Source organism: Myotis daubentonii, chromosome 1, assembly GCF_963259705.1.
Source record: "Myotis daubentonii chromosome 1, mMyoDau2.1, whole genome shotgun sequence".
Classification (NCBI taxonomy): domain Eukaryota; kingdom Metazoa; phylum Chordata; class Mammalia; order Chiroptera; family Vespertilionidae; genus Myotis; species Myotis daubentonii.
The window spans coordinates 218327851-218346179 of NC_081840.1; the positions used below are offsets into that span (position 1 = coordinate 218327851).

Genomic DNA, 18329 nt, shown 5'->3' on the forward strand with positions numbered 1-18329 from the left:
TCCATCAGCACCCTCAGTCCATTCCTCTCCACCACGTCTTCCTGCCTTACTTCCCTTGTGGTGCCTAACGCGATCTGACATAATCTTGTTCATATTTGCTTATGGGCCTAGAAAAGTGCCTGGAGAATGGTGACTCTCAACAAATACGTGCTGAATGGATGAACCAATACATACATGAATAAAAGAATGAGAAATCTTGCAAAAATTTTTTTGTAATACGGTTCCAGGAACCTCTATTCAAAACTACCCCCTCCTTTCGGTTAACAAGGGCAGAGAGCACAGAAATAACACTGTGGTTGGTAACAACCAGCCGGCAGTTATATGCACACACATGGCTGGGCATGGTTCCAAAGCTAAAAAGGCACTAATTGCTTTTCTATAAGGAGGCAGAAGCACAGCCCCTCCGTGTCCTTCAGTCCTGATGGTCCGCATTATCATATCTGTTACCGTGTTAATTGTTCCTGTCTCACACAGCCAGTTTGGGCCTCGTTCTGCCTATGTCTGGGATGGTGGACAGTTCCTATGCAGAGACCAGAGGGACTGGGGGAGTGTGTGTATGTGCGCTTGTGGCCGTGTGTGTGTGTGTGTGTGTGTGTGTGTGTGTCCACGTGTGTGTGTGTGTGCATGTGTGTATAAAAGCAGCGACACTTTGGGAAGGGTTAACTCCCGGCCAGGCTATGCTCAGGGCCCCAGGGCTGGCCCAGGAGCGGGAGGGGTGGGCCTGGAAGGTGGAGCGGGCTTGGCTTGCATTGGCTGCCTTTTCCAAGACAGGAGTGCAAATGCTTGCCCAGCTGGCCTGAGCGTAGTGAACTCAAGTCTCCTGGAGGAATGGCTGGAAAAGCCCACACCTGGAGGACCCTCCCTCCCTGCCCCTCCACGGCAGGTCGCATCTGGGAGACGCTCGGGTCCTCAGAGGCTTGAGTGACAGTGAGCAATTCACCGGCTCGCCAGCACTGGGTGGAGAGCAGCAGGCAAGGATGGATGCGACCGACAGCTTCCTGGTGAATGGGAGCAACATCACTCTGCCCTGCGAGCTAGGCATCGAGAATGAGACGCTCTTCTGCTTGGACCGGCCCCGTCCGGCCAAAGGTAGGCGGCAGAGACTCCCCTTTTAATTCAGAAAACTCGAACGGAGAGGGGGAGATCAGCAAAAGGCGAGGCCGGCAGAGAGAGCAGGACCACGTCTCCCTGAGGCAGGGCTGGGAAAAGTCGTCTGGGCAGAAGTTTGGCTAAGAGAGCAGAAAGCAGAATGGAGTCAGATATTCTCTGTTGCCCTCAGTCAGGAGAGTGGGGATTAACGGCCAGGACTTGGGGGAACAAAAGCAGTGGGAGGAGGCGCTGAAGGCAGTGCGAGCGAGCCAGTGTAGACGCTCCAACTTACCAGCGTCACAGAAAAGGTGCTGTCAGGAGCCAGCTGTCCCCTTTTCTTGGGGCAAATCCGGCGTGAAGAAGTGATTAACGCTCAGCGGCTCGGAAAGAAAGCCATCCCTTCTCCCTGGGGAGCTTTGTTCTTAAGAAAAAGTGGTTCCCTGCGTGATCCTTGCACAAACCAACCTTTAGGAAGCAGCAGAATCACTCTGCTCGCCTCCTCCCCCTCCCCACCCCCACCCCCCACCCCCCAGGTTGTCTCTGCAGAACATTGTCAGTATGGGGATCGTTGGGTTCAATGATCACACCCCTGTGTGTATGTTGGGGGGCGGGGGCGGGGGGGATCAGGAGGAAATAAGCATGTGCTGAGGTTTTAACATTCTGCTCTGATCACCTCCATCTCTCCGTCTTGTCCCTGCTCCCCCCTGCAGAGTGGCAGCCGGCAGTGCAGATTCTCTTGTATTCCCTGATATTCCTGCTCAGCGTGCTGGGGAACACCCTGGTCATCACGGTGCTGATTCGGAACAAGAGGATGAGGACCGTCACCAACATCTTCCTGCTGTCCCTGGCCGTCAGCGACCTCATGCTCTGCCTCTTCTGCATGCCTTTCAACCTCATCCCCAACCTGCTCAAGGATTTCATCTTCGGCAGCGCGGTCTGCAAGACCACCGCCTACTTCATGGGTGAGTGGCTGTGGGGGGTGGGGGGGGCCATCTCTGGCGCTCGCCTCCGACCTCACTGGGCCCCAGAGCTTCCCAAACCCCTGACAGCCTCAGCGGAGGGGCCCTGCTGAGTGTGAAAGACAAAACAGCCGGCTGTGCGGGCTGTGTGCGAGGCCACAGGTGCTGGCTTCAGGGTGGCTCGGGCCTCACCACTCCCCAGAAGTCCCTCCCAGGTGTATGTTTCAGAGGTCAGTTTCTCCGAGTGGGATAAGTTGATAAGAAGCCACGGAAGAGGTTCGTTTTGCTTGTTTCTGTTAGAAAAAGAGGTGCAAGCTGCTCGGTCACTTTCTGGAAGCTGTTGATTGTAGCCTGAGCTCTACCCAGCCCCAGGCATGGTTTGGGGTGGCGAGGAGGGGGAGGAGGGTTCTTGCCTTTGCTGCTCTGACTTTGCCAGGGAACAGGGGCTGTGTGAAACCCCGGTCATCACAGCGCTGGGTGCCCTGCTCAGGACTCACTTCCCAGTCGGTTCCCCAGAAAGAGCGGCCTCCACATCTAGACGATGAGTTGAATTTGCTCGTGGGGGCTGTGGAGTCACTAAGTCGACCCTGAGATATGCAGCTCCATGCCTGTGCCAATCAAAATGTTGATGAGGAGGAGCAGGATAAAAGTCACAAGAGCTAATATTTTGTAGTACATGTTATGCACCTGATGTTATGCTAAGTGCTTTTACTTCCATGATCCCATTTTATAAACCAAACACCCTAAGCACAGTTAATTTTCGCTGTCCCCCAGAAGAGGGAGCAGAGGCACAGAGAGGTTAATAATGGGCCCAAGGACACACAGGCGGTGAGCCTCAGAGCTGGGATTTGAACCCGGCTCAGCAGGCACCCCAGGGGCATGAGCACACTGCCCGCCGCTGTGGCTCTCCTGGAGCTGCACAGAGACATGTCTCTCTGTCCCCTTGTCTGCACAACTGCCTTGTCCCCGGCCTGTTCTGAGCTCTAGTTTGGAGGAAGAGGAGGGGTGGGAATGGACAGTCTTCCATGACCGGAAGCTTTAAAAGCCTGGGTTTCTCCCCACTGAGGAAGCGGATCCAGCACTAAGGAGAGTTTGAGGAATTCCTGGCCTGTGTGGCATAGACCAACGCCCAGGAAAGTGCCGTGGGGGTCCAAGTCCTCAAAAATAAAAATAGGCTGCTTTACCCTCAGGGCAATTAAACAATGAAGGAATCATGATAACTAACATCCCATGGCCCTTTAGGCTTATGATAATATTATTTAAGAATCTTAAGCCAGAATACATAAAAGGAAATCTAAAATTTGCTAAGCACCACAAAATGGTTAATTTTACGTTATGTGACTTTCGCCTCAATCAATAATGTCTTTAAACATAGCTAAAATGAAAAGCAAGATAATGCTGCAAGTGCTTGCAATAGTGTAATGGTGTTCTGGGACTTGTGATTTCAGCCACTACAAATCTCCCCTTCATTTGAGTTCCCTTCAGTGCTATTGCTGGCAGCCAACAGGCATCCAGCTCCTACTATATGTCGTCAAAAAGGGAGGGTGGGTCTACAGTCGCTGTGGCCCCATCACGCTGAGGAGTTTGGGCTATCCTCTCTACTCCAAATGGCATCGCCTCCTTAGGTCCAGGGAGGCACAGCAAAGCCGGTCTCAGAAGATGAGTTATTTCATGGTTATTACAGTTTTCTTTAAGTCTCTAAGAAATACTATGTATATTCTCCCTAGAAAAGGGACATTTTTATACATGGTCTCAGAGGAATAATTTATGTCCCCAGGCTAAGAACTTCTGCTCCCAAACTCAGATAAAGTCTTAGGTTTAGTATATCACCATAAGATATAATCAGAAGAAGTGACAGAATTCATGGGTGAAGAATGAAGGGAACTTTAAGGGGATACAACATTATAATAAAGTAGACGCACACAAAACACCAAAGTTAAGGGAAATTAAGCTTTTTTGACTCTACTTCCATACATCATCTTAAATGAGTTGTTTTGATGTCTTTCTCAATTATGTTACATACTTATTCTACAGAATACAGAAAAACAAAGCATACAAAACAGCAAGAAGAACAAGAAGGAAGATGCTAGACCTCCATGCAGAGAAGCCTGTAGTTACAGGATGGAATTTTTCCTCTTCACCTTTTTTATTATGGGTGGGGTTTATTTTCAACAAACTACATTTTGGAATTTAGAATGTTCCACTCCTATAAGTAGTCTGTACTAGAAATTTTCAGAAAGAGTTTTAATGCCCTTAGCTCAGTGACCTTTTGGGGTCACAGTCCTTGAGAATCCGGGTGATCAGGTCAACTTCACTAGGCAGATGGTGCTCAAAATGAGAGCTTTTCTGTGGGTTACTCCAAAGTCTCCTCTATGGCGCAGGAACATGTTTCGTTCGCCTGGTTATTAATTAATGAGCACAGTCGTCCTGAGAAAAAGTGAGGTGGTAATCAAGGTCCGATGTACTTATCTGAGCATTTGGCAATAAGGTGTATTTGCAAATACATTTCTTTACTTGCTTCCTTTGATCGTTTTTGGAACGAAGCTGGGAATAGACCATTTTTCAAAGAAAACATATACATATATGAGATTGCTTTACTCTCGGAGCAATTTCCTTTGATAGCAAACCCGTGCAGAGCAGATATGCTTAAGCGAATGTGCACATAAACGTTGGATTTCAGAGCCGACAAAACCGGCCGCTTTGTTCCTCTCCAGGCACGTCTGTGAGTGTATCCACTTTTAATCTGGTCGCCATATCTCTGGAGAGATACGGTGCGATTTGCAAACCCTTGCAGTCCCGGGTCTGGCAGACGAAATCCCACGCTTTGAAGGTGATCGCCGCTACCTGGTGCCTCTCCTTTACCATCATGACTCCGTACCCAGTTTATAGCAACTTGGTGCCTTTTACCAAAAACAACAACCAGACGGCGAACATGTGCCGCTTCTTACTGCCAAGTGACGTGATGCAGCAGTTCTGGTAAGGTTACCAGGTGTCCATTTGTTTGGTACAACTATTGAAGTTTTTATAAAAACTCGGATGTATTGTCCAGAGTGCCTGGGGTGGGTGGGGGGGGGGTGTCAGTTTCCTGAAAACATTTGGAGAAGAATCATTCTAACCTCTTTCTAGGACAATAGTGACAGCAGACACGAAGTGCTCCGTTTTAAATGCCATGTGTCTGTTAATTCGACTGATCCCCTCAAACCTCGGTACTATTATTGTCCCCATTTTACAGATGAGGAAACCGAGCCGCAGAGAGGTTAAGTAAACTGTTCAGTCCCCAGCCTAGCTGAGCCAGAGCCTCTGTGCTTGTCCACTGTGCAGTGTGTTTCCGGACCACCTAGTGGGGGTTCAGGCTTGATGATTGGGCAGCTATGATTCTCTAAGAATGAAAGATAGAGTGAGGATGAGTCTTAGACCCCGTGTGGTTTTCTTAGAGCTGCAGGGATGATACTTGCACAGAGCACTTGACTGCACATAAAAAGGCAAGATTCCAAACCTGTTTCTTTGCTGGGTGACGTGGGACAAGTTTATGTAAGCTCTCTGAGGTAGAAGTTCTTTATCTCTACCAGGGTTTTGTGATACGGATCTTTTTTATCTACCTCATCGGGCGGCTGTCAGATTCCAATAAGAGCTCGTGTATAAAAATGTCATTAAATATCTTTCAAAAGGCTACACAAATGCAGTGTATTATGCTTACTAATTCAAAGCATGTTTTACAAGCAGGGAGCTAGACATTTAAAAATGCTCAGAACTGAGATAATCTGCTTTATTTGCCTTCCTTTTTTCTTTTTCTTTTTTTCATTTCAACTCAGTAACACACACAAGAATTATGTTGCAAATGAGAGGGACTTGAAAAGAAATCTTTATCAAAACATGTCCAATTGAAATGAGAAATGGCTCGGCCACCATGAGCCTCTGACAATTTTATGGCCTCATCAGGTAACCTTACACATGCCAGGCTGCAGTGACTGAGGGGTCAGACTCATAAAAGAGGAGGCCATGACATTCAGGAAGCAAACGTGTTTAGAGAAAGCACAGCTGTGCCCACCAGGCACCCAAGTGGGCACACCCCGTGCCAATGTGCCACAGCCAGCCAGAATGCCATATTTTGCAAAACAAAGTAGGCTTGCCATGATCCCTACCTGTGCTGGTGATTATTCAGTTGTCACAAAGTCAACAGATGGCAGAGTGATATGCTTAAGATCACAGGTTCTAGAATCATATTACTTGGGTTCGAGTCACACCTTTGCCACTAGCTGTGTGACTTGAGACAAGTTATTTAAGTCTCAGTTTCCTTACTGTAAAGTAGGCCTTATAATACTCCCTACCCCAAAGATTATGATGGGATTAAATGTAATAATAGCTATAGAAAATGCTTACCTAGTGTGTAACACATTTAATAAGTCCTCAATGAATGTAAGCTCTTGGGTTTGTTTTGTTATTGTTGTCTGTTTTGGTTTTTTTGGTAACAGCTTTATTAAAATAAAATATACATATTCTTTTTTTTTAAGCTCTCATTTTATATGTAGACTTGTCTCAGGCACAAAACATTTCTAATTTAACAAGTCCTTCTTAAGAGACTTTATCAGAAAAAAAGAAGTAAATAACTTCTAATGACTGAACCTCCAGGCATGGAATTTCCAAGGCTATGAAATGCTGGTAACGACTGTGTTTGCTCCGACTAGATTGAATAGAGATGAACCCTATTGATTTCGTCCCATCTGCGTTGGAAATACTGGATTGCCGGTTATTGGATTTCTTTTTATTTCATTAGGCACACGTTCCTGTTGCTCATCCTCTTTCTTATTCCTGGAATCGTGATGATGGTGGCGTACGGATTAATCTCTTTGGAACTTTACCAAGGAATAAAATTTGATGCTAGCCAGAAGAAGTCTGCTCGAGGTAACTGTCTTGCAGCTGTATGTTTATGCCAGAAGATCACACAGCTTGCTTTCTGTAACTTAACTAGACATCCCCACGGTCAGTCTCAAGATGAGCATCTCTGGTTCCTCATCTGAGCATTGGGGAAATCATTCCTCTCCCAAGGGTGCCGAGTGGAATAACAGGAGATAATACACACAGACCCCAATGGAAAGCCGTGGCCCACGTGTCCCAGACTTTCTGTAATGTCGTATTCAAACGGACCCCCTTCAGCCACTAAAGCTCATTGTAACCCCAGTCCTCCAGCTGGTCCCCTCCCTTCACTGTCCCATAGGAGTTGCCACCAAGCCTCACCCTGTCCCCATCCATTACAACCCACTATGCACTGGAATTCACCCCAACACCTTTGCTGTCATAACTTTTCCCCTTGCTCACACCACCTCTTCGCCTCGCTCTTTCCCTCGTGTGTGACTTGGTCTCTCCGGCCTCTTTGGTTTTCGTTGATTGTTGCTCACTGTCTAGATTCCTCATGTAAAAGCGGTCTGGAGGCTTAGCAAGTGAGCAACAACCTTTCCACCAAGGAGCTGGGGAAAGAAGGACAAGAGTGTGAATATTCATTCTTCAATCATTTTTTAAAATATATTTTTATTGACTCAGAGAGGAAGGGAGAGGGAAAGAGAGAGAGAAACATCAACGATGAGAGAGATCATTGATAGGCTGTCTCCTGCACGCTCCCCACTGGGGATTGAGCCCACAACCCAGGCATGTGCCCTGACCAGGAATCCAACTGTGACCTCCTGGTTCATAGGTCTATGCTCAACCACTGAGCCATGCCGGCCCTGCCTCTTCCGTTGTTTTTAAGCCTTAGAATCTACCTATATAAAATGCTGTTTTATTTTGTATATTATGTACTAGTATGTCATATATCGCATACATTGTTGTATTAGTTTTAAGTGGCTTCTCATTGGTAGGAAAAGGTAGTATAGATCAATGCTGGCCCATGTTGCCTGCCCCATCCTTCCGTTCAAGTGTGATTGGCCCCCTTGTTGGAGGGGGTGCTGGGCCGCTGGGCGGCATGGCCCGACCTGAGCAATAAGCGGTGTCCTTGCCCACGCAGAGAGGAAGGCGAGCACCGGCAGCAGCAGTGGCAGCGGCAGGTACGAGGACAGCGACGGCTGCTACCTGCAGAGGCTGCAGCCCCGCCGGCAGCTGGAGCTGCAGCGCCTGTCCGTGGCCAGCGGCCGTGGGGCCAGCCGCATCCGCAGCAGCAGCTCTGCCACCAACCTGCTGGCCAAGAAGCGGGTGATCCGCATGCTCATGGTCATTGTGGCGCTTTTCTTCCTGTGCTGGATGCCCATCTTCAGCGCCAACGCCTGGCGCGCCTACGACCCGGCCTCGGCCGAGCGCCAGCTCTCGGGGACGCCCATCTCCTTCATCCTCCTGCTGTCCTACACGTCCTCCTGCGTCAACCCCATCATCTACTGCTTCATGAACAAGCGCTTCCGCCTGGGTTTCCTGGCCACCTTCCCCTGCTGCCCGCACCCGGGGCCCCCGGGGGCGCGGGGAGAGGCGGGGGAGGAGGAGGGCAGAACCACGGGTGCATCTCTGTCCAGGTACTCCTACAGCCACATGGGGGGCAATGCCCCCTGAGGGCAGAAGGAAGCAGGGGTGCTGAGGGAGGGAGAGAAGAAGAAAGCAGGAGCCAACAGGAGGCAGGCAGTGAGAGAGAAGGGAGGCTCCATTCCAGGGGCAACTAGCCATGGTTGCTCCTCATCCTGCCTCCTGGTGCTGGGATGGGGCCCTGGCTTGTTTTCTTGAGTTCAAGGCAGGACATTTTCCCTAACATCCTCAGGAGGAAGCCTCAGCAGGCGGGGCACTGAGTCCAGCTGGGTTCATGCTGCCAATGTAATTGCCAGCACACATTCCACCTGCGGGGGGAGGGGGCCTCCTGAGCTTTAGAAGGTTCTAGGCTATCGAAGGTGGGCTCTCACTCATGTGACACACTTCTAGCCTCTGCTGATGCGGAGCTGGGGCGGCCGCTTTGCCCCTGGGGAGTCTATCCCTCATGTGCATTCTCCAGTCACCCCCTCATCGTGACCACAGAAGGGCAGAGGGAGCAACCCCTCCCCTGGCTGTTTTCTGTAGTAAGAGAGCAGCGTGACTTTATCTTCTTGAGGTCTGTCTAGGACGTGCAGAGCCGTAAGTGTGTGCCGTCATCAGAATAGCACAAGAAACTGTCTCAGAGACGGAATTTGGAATTCCTGTTTCCCAAGTGAACAGAGAATACCAGGCAAAGCAGCTGGATCACATGGTACCCTGCGATAAGGAGTGGTGAGTGCCAGAGGCGCATAGAATTTTTGTCCATGTTAATGCTATCTATTGCTTAACTCCACTTTCACATGGTGAGAGTAAGCCCCGTGGCTTCTTTGCCTCAAATTAGTTTTTCTTACTCATCTGGCACTTCCTCTGTTCCAGGAAGACCTCCAGGTTACGAAGGAGAGTTGTACGCTCCACGCGCCTGGCCCAGCGTGGAGACACGCGTAGTCGGGCCCAGAATAAAAACGGGCATCCTTGGACTCCGTTAACAAAATAGCTTTTGAATGTCGAAGCTGCCTAGGCCTTTAAGTGCAATCTACCCATTTGCTAATAATTGTATTGATTTTACATACATGTGTACACTGAACATATATGTGCTATTTGCTAATAATTGTATTGATTTTACGTACATGTGTAAACTGAACATATATGTTCTTTATATATAAGTATATTCTTTGGTGTGTGTTTAAAAAAGAAAAGTATATGGATGCTGGAATTCAGCAGTGTTATAATTTTACATTTCTGTGCAACAGTTGGAGTTTCATGTGATCATCTTGTCTTTGCAAAATCAGTGTTGAAATCTCTCTTCTCCAATTTACAAATCTCAAAAGATAAAGATGTGAGCTCTACATTTAGATAACAAGAAATGCCTTTCTAGACTAGAATGTGTCAGTCCAGCCTACCAGCACTTCTTTCTTTTGGGGGGTGGGGGCAACATTGTCCTGTCTGCTTAAATAAATTAACAAGCATTTTTTACTAAAACAAGTTTACATGCTAGCGTAGGTAAAACAAAACACAAAGCAAGCTATAGCTTCCATGGTTCTGAGCATCTGACAAGTGAGTTTTTTTTCTTGTTTTCATGGGGCCTGGCATGTTACTTCATAGCACACAAGGGCCAGTGGTTTCAATTATTGGGGGGAAAAATCACTGTGGAAGAGAGAAAGGAAAGGAGAATGGCAAGAAGTGGTAATGAATGGGGGTAGGGGCGTTGTCTAATTTAAGAAGATAGGAGTGTCACCATTTGTTTTTGTGGGGGTGAGGGGATGGTCCCATACTAACGGACAAGAAATTGGAGGATGTAACTATTTATCATAGGAGACTTTTCAAGTCAGATGTTCATTTTTCTATTCCTCAGACTGCAATAGAATGTTAATATTCATGACCAGTCATCTCAAAGATTTCAAAGTAAAAATTCAGCTGCTAAAATGGTAATTATAAAAGGAATAAGAAATTGAAAATGTCTATAATATTTGAGTAAATCCTACAAAATCTACAATTTTTCTACTAGAAGAAGCTTTCCCCTCTGACAGTGTTAGCATATAAATGAAGATAAATGAGGCCCCCCATTCTTGGGAAACTCTGGAATTTCCAACGGTGTAATAACCTAAGAATAGGTTGCTAGATTTAGCAAATAAAAATACAAGATGTCTGATTAAATTCTAATTTCAGATAAAGTACTCATGCTAAAATATTTTTTAGTGGAAGTATTCATGTCCTATGCACTAAACACATTCCTATAAAGTAATTTTTGACTCACATAAAAATATAAACAAGATTTCCCAGATATAGACCAATAAAATACCCCCTTCACTAAATTTCTTGGAAGGTCTTTCATGCAATAAAAGCTTTTTAAAAATAAAATAAGAAAAATACTATTAACTTTCTGAACCTGTGCCTGACCTTTGGGAATGGTAGTATCAACAGGCTGATTTTACTGTTAAATTTATTTATTTATTGTTAATCCTCACCTGAGGGTATTTTTCCCATTGATTTTTTAGAGAGAATGGGAGGGAAGAGACAGAGAGAGATATACATCAATGTGAGGTGCATCAATTGGTTGCCTCCCACACGCACCCGAGAGCTGGGGACCTAGCCTGCAACAGAGGTAAATGCCCATGACAGGAATCGAACCTGGGACCCTTCAGTCTGCTGGGCAATGCTGTAACCATTGAGCAAACCAGCTAGGGCTCTTAAATTAAAAACATAAATCTATGCTAGTATTTTGTTGAGTCAACTGCCTTTATTTTATGCCAAAGTGGATTACCAATTTGAATTTGAAATACAGTGACCAGTAGAGTTAAGAAAATAGATTCACCAAGTTTCTGGTATTTTCTAGTGTCTTCTGGTAGCTCCCACTCGTCGGCAGAGTGGCAAGTTACAACTTGAATGTATCTTTGATCTTGTCAAACCATGTGTCCCAGTGGCTTCCTCACCCTCGTTACTGCGGTGATCTCTCACTATAAACATGTAGTGATGCATGCACAGAGCATGCATCTATGTGGTTAGTTACGCAGGTTTGTGTGTGATTAACAGCTAGCTCCTCCATTCGGTTAAAATGTAACATTCATGAGGCCAGTGACAGTAGCTGCTAAACCCCCACTGTATTTCCTTCCAGTGTTTTGCCCAGTACTCTGCACAAATAGTACTGGGTGCTCAATAAATCTTGTGCCTGAGTCTGCTCTGCCTCCGGTGCTTTTGGGGGGCTCTCTTTCCATCCACGGTGGTGATTCTCGGCAAGGAGGGCACATTCTTGGGGCGGGGGACAGCACCAGAATTTCTAGCGGGCTTTTCCCAACTCCGCATGTATCCCCTCCCAAGATTCGGCTGTGTGAGCATTTGCAGCCATCTCTCCCTCCCCTTTTTCTGTGTAACTGGAGCTGTTACTAATGGGAGGGTGTTGTGCCTGTGAACAGTGTAAGACACAGATATATATAAAAAAAAAAAAGTGTTGGGGAAAAGGACAAATACTGTAGATTCCACTCAGACGAAATATCTGAAGTCATCAAAATCATCAAAACAGAGTGGAAAGGTGGTTTACTTAAGTGGGAGGAGGTGGGGAGGGAGTAGTTTTGGTGAGCACTGTATAGCGTTTCAGTGTTGCAAGATGAAAAACCTCTGTTGTTCAACAATGTGAAGATACTTAACACGAGTGGACTCTACACTTAAAAATAGTGAAGGGCGTAAATTTCTATATTTTGTGTTTTTAACACAATTAAAAGGGGGGCGGGAGGCGGGAACCAGGAGTCTGTAGTATCCCTCTGCTTTGCTCCTCCCTGCCTTTTCCCTTTAGGACAGCAGCAAAACACCATGACCTCCTTTGCTAACCACAAATGCCTCCTCTGAGGGAAAGAGGATGTCTTCTAGCCTGGAAGTCCAGAACTCTGTGTCCAAATCTTAGCCCTGTCACTACCTTGTTGTGTGGCTCCAGGCAAGTCACACACCCTGTCTGGGCATCTGTTTCCCTGTGCAGAATGAGAGGTTGTTGCTTCATCTCTGTGTGATCAGTGGATCAGAATTTGCTATGTCCCTTGATTATCCCACAGCTTCCCTTAGTTCCATGGGCATCCCATCAACTTTGCAATCAGAGAGGCCCCCTGACCCCCAAGCACATAGCCATCTCTGAGGAGGACTTGACTTCCAGGAAGGCTGTCAGGGCAAGAAAGGAGAGGCCCACGGAGGAACCTGAGGGCTCTCAGGCCCTCGGTCACCGCTGCCCAGAGCAGCTTCCGGCAGGCTAGTCTCTGGACCACCAGCTGCGTGCCTGTGGAAATGTGGGCATAAAACTCATTCCCACAGTGAATTTGGCCTGGGTGGGAGGGCAAAACTGTTATTTAAAGCCAGCTTGGTGCACTGTGCAAGTTGCTGGTGACAGCAATCACTCATAGAAGGGATGGATGATTGTCTACTCATTATAGTTTCTGATTTAATTCTCAACATGAGGCATCATGTTCCACATCTCACAGGTAAGGAAATTAAGGCTCAGGGTAGCTGTTACATTCCAAGGTTAGGGAGCTAGGAAATGACAGAGACAGGATGGAGCCCCATTCTAATGCCAGCAGGCTGCCAGCAGGATTAGGTGACACTTAGCAGTCTACGGAATCAATAGCTGGCGATTTCCCTTCCTGCTATGCTTCACAGCTCCTCATCCTCTGCTACAAGGACCCCAAGGAAGAGATACCCATCTCTGTTCCCACCTTCTCCCTCCCTCCAGGACATTTGGTCCCTACCTCACCCCCCAGCGCCCCCCTCCCCGGCACCCCCTCCCAGCTCCTCTGACGTGGAGGATTTCAGAGCAGGCTTCCTGCACGTGTGCCCTCCCTGCTTCTATCCCTGTGTTTATTTTTTTTTTTCCTGTGTTTATTTTTAGAAGGAAGATAACAAACCTTTTGCCACCTCACTGGGAAGCCAAGAGATACTATCAGTCAACAAGCTTTCACCTCTTTGGCAAATTGTCAGTCTTGTTAACGTAGATCTATTTTCTCAGAATCATCAGAGGGGAGGCAGATACAGGCCAATTTATCCATCAGCCTGTGGACTAAAACTACTGGCCTGCTTTGCCAGCAGTACCTTTTTATCAAGTCCCCCTCCCCCAGGAAGTCTGCAGATTGTTGCTACCTGCAGGCCACCACTAGAATCCTGGGATGTCCCCCCAAACCCGTCATATCTGAAACAGAGCTACTGTCATATCCCAAGTTGCTTCTCCTGATTCTCTCTGCCTGCTCGTGGTACCCCCACTCTCTCAGATTCTCAGGCATTAAAGTCTGGCTCATATTTTAAAGGATGGTGTCAGGACATGGTGGGGAACGCCGACTTTGGAATCAGAATGACCAGAATTCATATCCCAGATCCGATGCTTGCCAGCTGTGGGCTAGCGGCTGTCACTCAGCCCCCCAGTCTTAGTCCTCAACTTAGCACTCATAGGGGTCTTGTGAAAACCAAATTATATTAAACAATATGAAATAACATTACATTTTCAGTGATATTTTCAAAGATATTAAAGGGGACTTTTCCAGACTCAGTTCGTGCCCGTGGACAGGTGACTGGAAAATGCATCACCTGCTTGAGAAAGTCACACACAGGGAGGGTGAGGGCTATGAAAACCTACCAAAGTGCCCCCAAGGGGGAGAGCCAGCATTTGCACATCAGCGATGATAAAGGGCATTGACCAGTGAAGAGGAACCACCGGCATCACCTTTGTCCTTTCACCACTAACCCTCCTGCCATCCTCAAGAGGAAACCAAGCAAGGGAGGGAGGGAGGGAGGGAGGGAGGGAAGGAAAGAGAGAGAGAGAGAGAGAGAGAGAGAGAGAGAGAGAGAGAGAGAGAGAGAACTTCCTCAACCATAGCTGTCTTGACTGGGACCTATCTGACTTAGGGAATAAAAAAGAAGCTTCAAACTGGATGTGAGACAAAAGGTTTGGTTTCTATCCTACTGAACACCGAAGATGAAGGTGTTCTAATGATCAGATGGGGAAGCTATGGCTCTGGGCAGGGGACAGGAATAATCTAACAGACAGAGATTGCAGACAGAGGTAGGAGAAAAGGAAAGCTATTCCCAAACTGCTCTACATCTTTGAATAAATGTGTCGCATGCAAGCAGACTCCGGCAGACCGTAGGTACTTAATGAATGCAGCCATCGAAAGCAGTGTCTACGACACCGATTTCAGTCATTAATCCCGTCTGGCTGGTCTTTTCAAGTTTTATTGAGAACACGCTCATCAGAATTATTTTTGTTACTTATCACCTAGAAAGTCAAAGGAGCTGCTCTGGCAACCCCAATTCTCTCTCACCTCAGTTCACCCCTCACTCTGGTGTCAGATTGGTCTCACGATATGAGGTCCAGGTCCTCTCACCCCTGCCCAGGAATTCTCAGTGGCTCCCCATTGCCTAAAAGCCCCACTTCCTTAGCTTGGCATCAAAGTCTCCAGCAACTGGGACTCAGCCTTCCTTGCTTGTTGGTCCATGTCCTCTTCCTTTCAGACCAGAAGCAGTTGCTCTTCGCCAAGCACTTCCTTGCACGCCTGCCTCCCTCAGCTTGGGATGTGCTCTTTAGCTCTTCCTGATAAACCCTCCTCTTTCTTCCTGGCTCAGCTCACATGTCATCGTCTCCATAAGACCTCCCAAATCCTTCCCTGAACTCACATAACACTCCCCTTGTAAATTTCCAACAAGTCTGCCCCCCCATCCCCGTCCTACTTTTTATCATTTGCGTTATACACAGGCATTGAAGGTATTATGTTTAGGAAGCAGGGCTGGGGGGGGGGGAGAGTCTAGATCTGAGGAATCAATCATAGTGAATCTGTGCTAGACATAACAATCTCATTCTCTTTTGTTAGTTTTTTTACTTAGGGGTAAGTGGTTTTCACATTTTAACACAGAGAAACCTTATTTTTCTGCCCATCTCCTGCTCCCCACCGTGCCCCAAGCAATTCTGTATGGATGCCCCAAAGAGGAAAGAGATAATAGCCTAGTTGTTCGAATTGAAGGAATGGGGCTTTGAGGCAGTGCCTTGACATCTTCGTGGAATCCCGTGGGTTCTACAGAACATGGTTCAGAAGCCACTCACTTAGCTCCATTAGGACCAACCATCTGTGAGCCTGGAGCCTGCAATGTCAGCCTGTTTTCCATCACGACTAGCCGGGAACTTCAATTAAGCGTGGCCTCCCCAGTCAGGACCTTCCCTTCCACTTGCCATGCGTGCCCTTGGTTTTGAGGAGGGAGCAGGTCACTTTCCATTAGGCTGTCAGTGACAAACACCCTCATGCATCATTCAGGCGCAGCCTACCAGACCCTCCCTGTGTGGGTTCCTGCCGACAGTGCACCGGCCTGGGGAGGGCCAGCCAGAGTCAGGGGTTGTCTCCTGCCCCATCCTGAGAGTCAGTCTTTCCCAGACTGGCCTGTCCAAGCAGTCCTGGCAGGGCTCCTATAACCAACCCTTCCGGTGAAAAAATAAAATCCCAGCTGAGCTCTACCCCTGCACTAAAGGGCTGTGATTTCCTAGATTCCAATCTCCCCTAGGGGGATAAACGACCTCTAACCTGAGGTCTGTCCCCAGCTCCCACCACCAGACTCCTCAGCCCTGATGAAAGCTTCCAGAAGGCCTCTTCCCACTGATGTTATGACAGCGGTTCAGCCTATCAGTAGCAAACACGGTGCCTCTCTGAGATTTGGTGCAGCCAGGGCCTCAGTTTACACGACTCATCTACACAACTGTCATTTACTGTGTGGAGGGAAAGGAGTCCGTGGCCCGGGGGAGGTCCTGTCGGGAGGAATGCACGAACCTTCCCCATGGACTTCAGCATCTAGCTGTGAGCAGACCCTGGGACAGGAGGTCCAACATGCGTTACAAATTGTGTCTCTCCCCCACCCCCCAAATTCATATGTTGAAATCCTAACCCCCAGGCCCTCAGAATGTGCCTATTTGGAGATAGGTCCTTTAAAAAGGTGACTAAGCCCAGCTGGTGTGATTCAGTGGTTGAGCGTTGACCTATGAGCCAGGAGGCCAAGGTTCGATTCCTGGTCAGGGCACATGCCCAGGTTGTGGGCTCACTCCCCACTGTGGGGCTTGCAGGAGGCAGCTGATCAATGATTCTCTCTCATCATTGATGTTTCTGTCTCTCTCCCTCTCCCTTCCTGTTTGAAATCAATAAAAATATTTTTTAAAAAGAGATGATTAAGTTAAAAAGAGGCCATTACAATGGCCTAATCCAACTTGGCAAGTAACCTCATAAGAAGAGGAAATGGGCCACACAGGGATATGAGAGCAAAGAGCGACAACCATGTGAAGAGGCCGCAAGAGCGTGGCCCCGGCAAGCCATGGAGAGGCCTCGGGTGAAAGCAGCCCTGCCGGCACCGGACCTGCAGCCTGTAGACTGAGGGGAGATAACTTTGCTGTTTAAGCCCCCTCGTCTGTGGTATTTTGTTGTGCGGCCCTAGCCGACACCCCCCTCCCTGAAGGATGCAGGGCTCAGAGGCCACTGTCACTCCTCAGACCTGAAACCAACCCAAGCTGCTCAGAGAAGACAGAGCCTCAGAAACACCCGGTCCATGGCGCTACCTGGAACCCTGAGACCACAAGATGAGTGCTCCCACCTGCTCCTACACTCCCTCCCCCTCCGCTGCCTCTGTCTTTCCCTCTGTCTCTAGCTTCACCCCGCAAGCCCAGAGCAGCAGCTGCGATAAGGAAACAATCAGTCAGGAAGCAAATAAATGAGATGGGCGGGTGAGAACACGAATGGTGGCTGGGGAGGTTTGTGCTGAAAAATTCCCCGCGTGGGGCCAGCAGATCCCGGGCCTCATTCTGCAGGCGTTGGTGGCCACATAAAATACCAGATGCCACTTAGGTCTGAACGTCAGATAAGCAAGGAATAATGTTTTCGCAGAACACGTCCTGAGCCATGTTGTGTTTTTATTTGCTAAATCTGACGACCACACCCAGGGGCTCACCGGGGCAGGTGCTGGGGGTGGGGAAGGAAGGCCAGGAAGTGGACAGAGAGGTGAGAAGACATGATCCAGAGCAGCACACAGGGCGGGCGGGGCCTGGCACACAGCGGGTGCTGAGCAGTTAGGAAGAGGGAAAGCACGCCTCTGGGTGATGTGTCTCTGGCCGGGACTGACGGGGCCGGACACTGTCATTGTCCCTGCAGCCCCCCATTGGGAGTCAAGGCAAAGAATCCCAGTTGTGTTTGTTTCCTGTTGCTTAACACAGCACAAATGTGTGATCTTACAGCTGTGGAGGTCGCCTGGGCTGAAATCAAGGTGTGAGGAGGATTGTGTTCCTTCTGGAAATTCTAAGGGAGAACCCATTTCTTCCCTTTTCAGTTTCTTGAGGCACCATGGCCTTTTCATCTTCAAGGGCAGCCGTGTAGCCCGTTCAAATCTGTCTCTGCTGCCTCTTGCTCCTCCTCTCTCCTCTCTTTCTCTGCTGCCCCCATCCAGCTCCTTCTGACTGGGGCCCTCCTGTCTCCCTCTTATCGGACCCCTGTGATACATGGTCCACCTGGAGAACGGTGTCGTGCCCACAGGTTCTGGGATTAGGGTGTGGACATCTTTGCAGGCCATTCTTCTAGCTACCGCCGGGTCTCTCCCCTGCGACCTCCGCCACCTTGCCAAGGCTTGTGAGGGGGACACAGAGCCTGACCAGGACCCATGGCTCCTGGGTACACACCAGGGCAGCGCTGGCGAATCCAGGTGCTGAGCTGTGGGCTGGGACTCTGACAGGGCCATGAAAGGCGAGGGGAGGGCGGGGTCCCGGCAGAAGGAACGTGGATCTGAAGCTGAAATAAACACAGCAGGCTCATCTCT

General features: G+C 48.6%; 1 protein-coding gene across 1 annotated transcript; it reads left to right on the forward strand.

Moving 5' to 3' along the window:
• Positions 1 to 510: 510 nt before the first annotated feature.
• Positions 511 to 9609, forward strand: CCKAR (cholecystokinin A receptor). Its single transcript, XM_059673902.1, has 5 exons — positions 511 to 1089; positions 1800 to 2051; positions 4763 to 5024; positions 6823 to 6950; positions 8047 to 9609. Exons 1-5 carry the CDS (start codon positions 978 to 980, stop codon positions 8577 to 8579), a joined length of 1287 nt encoding a protein of 428 aa, XP_059529885.1. The 5' UTR covers positions 511 to 977; the 3' UTR covers positions 8580 to 9609.
• The last annotated feature ends 8720 nt before the right edge of the window (positions 9610 to 18329 follow it).

What these genes read in the sequence shown, in the direction of transcription:
- CCKAR (XM_059673902.1), top strand. Translation starts at nt 978, where the DNA reads ATGGATGCGACCGACAGCTTCCTGGTGAATGGGAGCAACATCACTCTG. An exon ending in GACGTGATGCAGCAGTTCTG is followed by an intron (nt 5,025 to 6,822) that starts GTAAGGTTACCA and finishes TTATTTCATTAG; the next exon opens with GCACACGTTCCTGTTGCTCA. An exon ending in CCAGAAGAAGTCTGCTCGAG is followed by an intron (nt 6,951 to 8,046) that starts GTAACTGTCTTG and finishes TTGCCCACGCAG; the next exon opens with AGAGGAAGGCGAGCACCGGC.